Source organism: Pieris rapae, chromosome 5 (assembly GCF_905147795.1).
Source record: "Pieris rapae chromosome 5, ilPieRapa1.1, whole genome shotgun sequence".
Classification (NCBI taxonomy): domain Eukaryota; kingdom Metazoa; phylum Arthropoda; class Insecta; order Lepidoptera; family Pieridae; genus Pieris; species Pieris rapae.
The window spans coordinates 3042400-3051245 of NC_059513.1; the positions used below are offsets into that span (position 1 = coordinate 3042400).

Genomic DNA, 8846 nt, shown 5'->3' on the forward strand with positions numbered 1-8846 from the left:
ATGTCAATGTTTTCCAGCACTACACTGTCAATTATCATTATTTTTAGTTTTTTCTTCATACTCTCAGTCTCAGAGTTATGTTCAAAATTCAAATTTTGACTGATTTATGTATCTGAGCCCTGAGGGTTGCTTGTTTACAGATATTCGGGTTTCGACTTTCGGCTTTGTTTAAATTGAATAGAAGAAATGCTTTCGTTTTTAAAATTTTATCTCAATTAATATTTTTTAAATATAAGTTAACGAATTTAAGAATGATTGGCAATATAAATAAGAGTATGTTACTACGGCGACGCTTTTGCAAACGTCTGTTTCTTATAATTTTTGTGTTTACAATATCGTTTTATAGCAGCGTGCTATTATTTGGGAATTTAAAAGGACCTCGTATAATGCAATTAACCAATTTAGAGCGATGTCCCGCTTGCTATGGTGTTACAGTTTGTGCTGAATTATATTCTAATCAAATAATCTTAGAAAATCATTGGTCTACTATGTTTAATGCAAAAAATATTTTTTATGGTTACACAAAATCCCAACGTCGAGTCTTACTTAAGAAGCTTGCCCATGACTGGGAGTTTAAAGAACTTGATGACAAATTGTGTAAAGTTTGGAACCTGAGCAGTAACTGCAACCCGAAAGAACTGTTAAATGCCACTGAAGTTGATCAAAAAATTATTAATTTAGTGCAATTTAATCTTTCTTGGCCTGATACTGAACAAAGAAAAGGCTTGGTTCTGTGTCCATATGCATATAGTGTGTATGATTTGCTTCATCCTGTCTTAAATAATGCAAATGGGAACTATAGAGTAGAAATGATTAATGTTTGGACAATGCTAAGTTTAAATCCTGAACCGCTTATGCTACAGGTGCTTATAATTTTGTATTATTTTTGAACACAGATAAAATTTACTCTTGTAATGAATATAAATTAGAAGAAATTTAAGAACTACTGATGATAAACTTAACATTACACAATTACATTATTAATATTACAAATATGCAATATATCATCATCAAAATGTATGTTTGATAGTTAAAGATATGTAATTGCTATTGAGAGTAGTTTAGTTATGTGTTTACTTATTAAAGTCTAACAGTAAATGTGGATTGAAACAAAAAATATACAAAACAAAACACTAAATACAATTTTATTAGAAAATCTAAATCACTTCTGTTGTTTTTAGATAATTCCAAAAACAAAAGGTTGGCCTGTTCCAGCTTATGGTGGCGTATGTGGAAGGTTAGAAGTAGTTGCAGACGAGGGAGAAATTATTTCATCACTTACTCATATACCTTGGTTAAGAAAGCTTAAATTTGCTCAAAAAATAATCAATGCTGCGATGGATTTTACATTTAAACATGACAGGTGTTGTTTTGTTATTTAATTTATTTATATTTTATCCAACTTGTTCTATTAGATGTTTGATCTATTAAATATTATTATGTTTTGTAATACCAAAGCTAACATAACCTTTATTTATTTAGTTATCACCTAATTTTATACAATGTGTATCAAATTTCAGATTTCGTTTCTACCTAATGGATTGGTCAATAGATAACATAGTTGCCAATGATAAAGATGAAATCACATTTATAGACCTGGAGGATGTTGTTGTTTTAGATAAGAATATTTCCCCAAAGAAGGACCTTCCACACTGGTATCAACGTTATAGTAGGGAATTCTTAGGAACTGGATTTACATTTTCAATAGAAAATATGTGCCAACATCATTTAAGTGATCATAATATATGGGCAGCATGTTATGTCCTAGCAGGGGATGAATACCCTTTCTTATACCCTATACCTAAGCAAATCAACAGTACCAGGCCACATTTAGATAGGTTGTTACATAATTGTTTGAATGGTGATGACAGGTTCCATACCATTGGCAAATTACAGCATGTTATTGCAGATATGCTGCTTGATCCGAAAATTGTGTCATTGCAATGATCTATAAGATAAATCAATTTATACAAAAATTGAACTGTGATATAAGCTTAAAACTTTTTTATTTAATTGGTTGTGTTATTTATTTTTGAAGTTTTATGCTTACTGTTTTTATGTTTGCTTTAAATAAATATAATATACTTATCAAATGTGTCAAGTTTTTAAGCATTAGTGTCAACGACAACAAATATTTACTGTAAAGCTGATATCTAATATTAATTTAACTAGTATATGCCATGGGTCTATGTTTTGGGAGTAGAAAGTAAAAAGGTTTTTTGTTCAACAATCCAATCCTTGAATTTGTTATACTTTTACTAATGTAATTGTGCCATAACATGTTATTAAAAATATTGACTTTTAAACAAGATGTTTTCGTGGACACTATTCTATAATCTATTCTATTCTATATACATAGAAATAGATATATATATACCTATTTTATACAATGTGTATCATGTGTATGTGTATATTTAAAAAGGTCTGTGGAAATGTCAGCTGTCTAGAATGATGAAGTATTATAGGCTGTCATAATCCGTGAAAACTGAAGTCATGTAAAGATCTAAGAGAGATTTCACGTTTATGTATACAATATACATATCTACTTAATACTTATACTTTTAAATAAATTAAGACTATTTAAAGCGACTCTTTCTGAATGAAAATAAACCCTTACAGAAAAACTTGATTTAATTAGGTAGTCGATCATTCAAATTATATAAAAAAAAGGATAATCTATTATTTATTTTTCTACTTGTTTTCAATATTTTTAAACATTATTAATGGGTTCAGACAGTGATGATGAAAACGTAATTCGCTATGGAACACCGCTGGAACCGTTTGAAGAAGGTACCTAATTAACTTACATATCATCTAATGTGTTGAGGTTAAGTTTTCATAAACAACATCCAATTACTATCTTAATCGACATTTTATTTTTTAAATTTCAGATGAAATACCAAACAAGCGTAAGTTTCAGCAACCATCAGATCAATATGCAGTTGACGCTCATGGCAGACGCCGTTTCCATGGAGCATTTACTGGAGGATTCTCAGCTGGCTTTGGCAATACTGTTGGCACTCCAGAAGGTTGGACTCCAGCAACTTTTAAGAGCTCTCGTTCGGAAAAAGCTCAGTTGTCTGTGAGTATACATTTTTAAAATAATTAAGTGAATATACATGCAAATATAATAATAAAAGTATTTAATTTACATATTATATATCTATAGTAAACTTCAGGCTTATATTTATTACTTTGATGTATTCTAGAGTCAAAAGCCTGAAGACTATATGGATGAAGAGGACAGAAGTGAGTTTGGTATTGCTCCCATGCAAGTGCAGACTCAGGGCGAGTTCTCTGGACAAAAAAGGGCTAAAAGTAATAGGTTCCATGATGGACCAATTCCAGGTATTTTATTTGGTTTACTAAAATACAGTGTCAAGTCTAGTAGTTAGTGTGTAGTGTGTAGTGTAGTCTAGTATAGTGTGTGTCAGGCACAGGGTTAATCACCAAGTTGCCTATTAAATATAAAATCACAACAGAAACAGAAATCTAAGGCTTTGACCTAAAAGATTATAGCATCATTTTTCTATACATACATTAAATATTTTTGAACATATAGCCTTCCTAATTTTTTTTTTGTTCAGAACTAATGGTTCACATATTGATTAAAGGAATATTGGAACTACTTTTGTTATAATTTTGTGATTCAACACATATTGCATAAATGTATATTTCAAAGCAGCAGTAGTGGTCACTGTCAGTTTGTTATAAAATGTGTTTCAAGACAATACAATAACTTACCATGAATTGATGCATAGGAGAACCAGTATTAGAGCAAATATTACGACCTGTGCATGAATCGGCTGCTGTACGTATGTTACGAGCTATGGGATGGAGAGATGGACAAGGCACTGGTGAGAGGATAACAAAGACTGAAAGGAAAAAGGCCAAACAGCAACACAAAGTATATGGATGTTATATGCCACCTGAAGTGAGGCAGGTAATATTCTGGGTTCAAAAATTAAATTTGTAACTTTACTAAAAGAAACAATAGAAAAAGCAAGGTGTTTCAATTTATCAGATCAACTCAATAATTTTTTTGTAAAAACAGAAACAAGAAAACTAACTCTGAACCTGAGGTCTTTTTTTAAAAATATGAATAGAATGAATGAATTTGACTTGCTTTTTATTATTTGTTTAATATTTATAATTATTAATTTCTATTTCCAGGAAAACCAAGGCAGTGCTGAGGAAAGTTCTGATTCTGAGTTTGAATATGAGACATTATTTTCACCAGATGATTATGAGCCATATATCCTTATGCGTAAGAATGATCGGTTTGGATTAGGGTATAGCGGTCTCAGCAGGCATTCTGTACTTGGTAGCCTTGTGGGAGAGTATGGAAGTGGTGATAGAAGGAGTAGACTTGTCATGAAAGATAAGGGTAAAAAGGTAAGAAAATATTATGTTAAGTGTTGGTTTTTATTACATAGGTTTGTATTAGACATACATTAGTATTAGACAGAAATAAAATAAATGTTTATTTTTAAATATTGTTAAATGCTTTATAATGGATGTTACTAGATACAAATTGTACTTTTTATTATACTATTTATTATATATATATTAGTTATAGTTATAGTTATACTATATGTATAATATAGTATAACTATAACTATAACTAATATGTTATATACTAATGAAAATTATGTATTTAATTTGTAACTAGAAATAATTATTGAATAATATGTTGCAGTATTTAAAGAACACATAGCTAGAATAAAAAAATAAGATTTAATAGCTGGTGTTGTGAACTTGTCATGCTTAGTATTTAAATTTTAATTTTTTTTCAATTGAGTTTAGGTATCAATAAGAGGCCAGGCGTTCGGTGTAGGCGCTTTTGAAGCTGACGATGATGATATATATGCAACAGAGGATATGTCACATTATGATTTTATGGTTGGACCAGAAAAACAAATAAACAAAAAAACAGTGCCCAGAGAGAAAAATGTAAGTAAAATAGTGGATGGGAAAGTTGAATCATTACCTAAATTTTTCTCCACCAATATATTCTATCCACAAGAAACTTAATTTTTTTGTGTAATAAATGAGTTAAATAACATTTATTTACATACGCAAGTTAAACCCTGTTATAACAACATGGAAGTGACTACTCATATTTGGTCTTAAAAACCAATACTCAAACAGCTGATGCCGTTGTTATTAAGTACCTAATACAGTAGAATTCAGTCGGAACCTTTGATTTTGGTCAATATAACCAGTATGTTGTACACAGGTTTTGAGTACATTCTTTTTTTTTTTTTTTTTATAGAACAGGGGGCAAACAGGCAGGAGGCTCACCTGATGTTAAGTGATATGGCCGCCCATGGACACCCTCAATGCCAGAGGGCTCGCGAGTGCGTTGCCGGCCTTTTAAGAATTGGTACGCTCTTTTCGACAGCGACATTCAAACGTTGGTGACAAAAATAAAGTAAAATGTAGCCAAACTAAACTGAAGCTATTTCTTTTTAGGTTCTAGAAGGTTTTGTTAAATCAAATAAGCCATTACCAGCAGTCCCTTCATACCCGGCGCCTACTTTGCCAAGGGACTATCGACCACAACCTGCCGCTCAAAGAAAAACAAGATTCGAACCCACCGACAAGCCACAAAGAGATCAAGGTAAGTTATTTATTGTACGGTTTTTTGCATAACCCCATGGTTAAATTTATAGTTATTATATAATTAAATAGAAAATTTTAGATTGGTTGCAGGGAAATTTGTAACTTTGCCATAATATATTCAATTTTTTTGATATAAAGTACAACACACATTTACGCATACACATATAGTCTACTTATTTATTATTATTTAAGTTGCAAAAGAGCTGGAATCTTCAATAACAAATGTAATTTATATAATTAAGTGGTTGCCCCCACAAACTTTATTTTATTTTAATATGATTTTTAATTATCTTTTTAGTAGCTACATAAACATATGGAACATTTTGCTGTCACAATAGAGACAGTTCGCTTTTACTAAATAAAAACATAGAAAGAAATATTTTGCGTTTAATTTTTATTTATATAAACTTACTTATTTTTAATAGGCCTCGGTCGTCACGAATTAACAGCGGAAGCGAGAGGTGCTCTTCTAGGAGAAGCACAAGTGAAAATAGAGCTACCAAAGCCTCAAACAGAGGTTACAACAAACACGCCTAACAATTCGCAAACAACCGTGGAAAAATTATTTGGAAAGAATGTTAACTTTGTATCAGAGAAGAGTGAAGATTTCATATCAATAAAAAGCTCTGGGGCTGATCTTAAAACATTTAAACCATTCGCCAGTGATCCGTCTAAACAATCGCGATACGAACGGTTTTTGGAAAATAAGCTGGTAGAAAGGGATAGCGATATGGACAATGTCAGTGCGTGGGAGAGGGATAGAGAGATGTTGGAGTTTGAGCAAGCGGCCAAGCTGTATCGGCCGCTCAGTGGTGTTATGGGAGATAGGTTTGTATTCCAAATAGACAGTTTTATTTATATGTATTTGTAGGGTGAAAGCATAATATCAATACATTCCTAATATTTTTGTAATACTTCAAATTCTGAAAGAAACCTATCTGTTGTGTCGCCCGTTCGAATTAAGGCCGTGCACCATTGGAATTTTCTTAGTAGATGCGCAATCAGTATTTGGTCCTACAGTGAAAAACACCGTGAAGCATATCTCCTACTCATAAATCTATGACCTATGACACAGAAGGTCTTTTAGAGTTGTAGCGCCACTGAATTATTGATCACTCGTCTAAGTTCATGAAGAACATACTTCAAAAATGCCTTGATTTTCTTTTTTGGTGATTACGTCAACAGTAATAAATTTTTTTATTATTTACATCGTCTATGCTTGAATGCATTATTGGTGATTAAAAAAGTTAATACGTTTATCTACTATTATTTATGAGAGCTTGGCTTACTATTGCTGACAAGAGGAAAGTGGGGGGGGGATAAATTGCAGTAAATCTATTTAGGTAATACTTGAACAGCCTCTATGTCACTTAAATTATTGTATAAAGAGTGTATATTCACATATAACAGATTCACACACGCATCACAACCGGATGATGCCTTAAACCCGATGTGTGCTGTCGCTAAGAGTTCCATCAATTATGGCTTAGCCAGTGAAGAGATGGTAGAGGCAGCTAAAAAAGGTGCTTTTGGTGTTATGACAAGGCGAACAGTTGACTGGCGCCCGGAGTCTCTGGTGTGCAAAAGATTTAATGTTCCAGAAATCGGCGGAGGCAGGTATGTAGAAATAATATGGTTATTTTTTTATTAAAATAAAAATGAAATGGGGTCTCTTGTATATTATATTGTAATTGATTCAAATAACACAGTTTAAAGAAAAACCAATTTACCAAACCTCTTGGTTTGTTTAGCAATAAGGATGGTTAAGATTTAAATATTTAACAACAATAGGGCAGGATCCCTAGTTAAAAGGGAACAACAATTTTGCTTGAAAAATAACTATTGTGAAAAAACTATTCAAACATAAATTGTACACTAGCTTGATTCAAACTTTTTGATTGCAGACAAGAACAGAAGAAAGATGACAAGCCAAAAGTATCATACTCAATTTTTTCTTATATGGAAACGTCTGTTCATAATAAAGAGAGTTTTACGAAGGAACAACACCAATTTAGTGGTTCAAAATCCATCAGTGCGGAAAAAAAAGTGACAGAAACTCCAAAAACACAAGAAATCAAAACAATAGTTCAAGAACAACCCAACAAGAGAATGACAGTAGCGGAATTATTCTTAAAAGAATCGGAAAAGTCCAAAGAGACAGGCCAAGAAGTGACTGAAACTATTGAAAAATTCGACAAAATAGATCTTTACAAAGCAATATTCTTAAGCGATAGCGAACCTGAAGATGAAACTTCATCCAGAAACTTCTATGAAGCACCCAAAAATATTGAAAGAAATGACTCCCCGCCCCGTGGTATCTTCGCAAATATAAACTTTGATGAAATCAACTCTTGGAAGAGGTCTCAAAAGGACAAAGACAATTCAAAAGCCGAATCAAGCATAGATACCAAAGCAGAGGATGAAAAAAGTGAAATAGATAAAACAAACAATATTGTAGATTTAAACACGTATGGTCCTAAAATCCCGGACAATTTACAACTAAATACAGCAACAATTACAAACTTTAAACCTAAATTTAGAAGTAAAGATGAAAGAAATGAGTCTTCCAGTTCAGATTCGTGGGTTGATGCAAAAGAAGTTAAATCAAAGAAGCATAAGAAAAAGAGCAAAAAACATAAGATGAAACATAAAAAGTCAAAAAATAAGAAAAAAGATAAATAAACTTTTGTTGATATGATAATAAATATTATTTTATGTTTGGCATATTTTCAGTAATATTCCTAACGTTTAATCAATTCCCAAATGACAACCAACTTGATTTTTAGATTAGAACAATATTTCCCTGGTCATTTTTAACAAAATAAAATTAGTATAGCTTCACATGGGAGGACATACATGAGAAATATTTTAACTGATTCAGACTAGGTACATGGAGGTGTATTTTCGATAAAAACTAAAACATTTCTCACTTGGTAGGCATAGACAGGTTTTACGAAAAACAATTGTCAGATGAAATTCAATTCTCCCAAACAATAAAAGGCAGATTAAACTACCAATAACTGTAAAGAGGAACGACGTAATCCAAAATAATCCTGTTAGGTATGTTGGTGTGTTTAAAAGCAAAGAGGTTTCATGTTTGTTTTGCGGAAACATGTACCAAATTCAATATTAAAGAAAATATTGCGTTTTGTTTTTCTATCATTCTCAAACCTCAGAACCGATTTTCAAGCTTAGTTCCAATTCCATGAAAATTTTAAAAT

The 8846-nt window shown here is 31.7% G+C and overlaps 2 protein-coding genes across 2 annotated transcripts; both read left to right on the top strand.

The window, feature by feature from the left end:
* Positions 1–92: 92 nt before the first annotated feature.
* LOC111002726 (divergent protein kinase domain 2A) lies at positions 93–2330 on the top strand. Its single transcript, XM_022272930.2, has 3 exons — positions 93–863; positions 1182–1363; positions 1521–2330. The coding sequence occupies exons 1-3, from the start codon at positions 252–254 to the stop codon at positions 1945–1947; spliced, it is 1221 nt and encodes a 406-aa protein (XP_022128622.2). The 5' UTR covers positions 93–251; the 3' UTR covers positions 1948–2330.
* A 134-nt stretch (positions 2331–2464) lies between these two features.
* On the top strand, positions 2465–8316 carry LOC111002723 (G patch domain-containing protein 1 homolog). The gene is made up of 10 exons (XM_045628181.1): positions 2465–2790; positions 2892–3082; positions 3210–3348; positions 3762–3943; positions 4174–4395; positions 4807–4953; positions 5476–5623; positions 6051–6453; positions 7036–7242; positions 7530–8316. The coding sequence occupies exons 1-10, from the start codon at positions 2724–2726 to the stop codon at positions 8305–8307; spliced, it is 2484 nt and encodes an 827-aa protein (XP_045484137.1). The 5' UTR covers positions 2465–2723; the 3' UTR covers positions 8308–8316.
* Positions 8317–8846: the final 530 nt, after the last annotated feature.

What these genes read in the sequence shown, in the direction of transcription:
- LOC111002726 (XM_022272930.2), top strand. Translation starts at nt 252, where the DNA reads ATGATTGGCAATATAAATAAGAGTATGTTACTACGGCGACGCTTTTGC. An exon ending in CTGAACCGCTTATGCTACAG is followed by an intron (nt 864 to 1,181) that starts GTGCTTATAATT and finishes TGTTGTTTTTAG; the next exon opens with ATAATTCCAAAAACAAAAGG. An exon ending in TTTACATTTAAACATGACAG is followed by an intron (nt 1,364 to 1,520) that starts GTGTTGTTTTGT and finishes ATCAAATTTCAG; the next exon opens with ATTTCGTTTCTACCTAATGG.
- LOC111002723 (XM_045628181.1), top strand. Translation starts at nt 2,724, where the DNA reads ATGGGTTCAGACAGTGATGATGAAAACGTAATTCGCTATGGAACACCG. An exon ending in CCATGATGGACCAATTCCAG is followed by an intron (nt 3,349 to 3,761) that starts GTATTTTATTTG and finishes ATTGATGCATAG; the next exon opens with GAGAACCAGTATTAGAGCAA. An exon ending in TGAAAGATAAGGGTAAAAAG is followed by an intron (nt 4,396 to 4,806) that starts GTAAGAAAATAT and finishes AATTGAGTTTAG; the next exon opens with GTATCAATAAGAGGCCAGGC.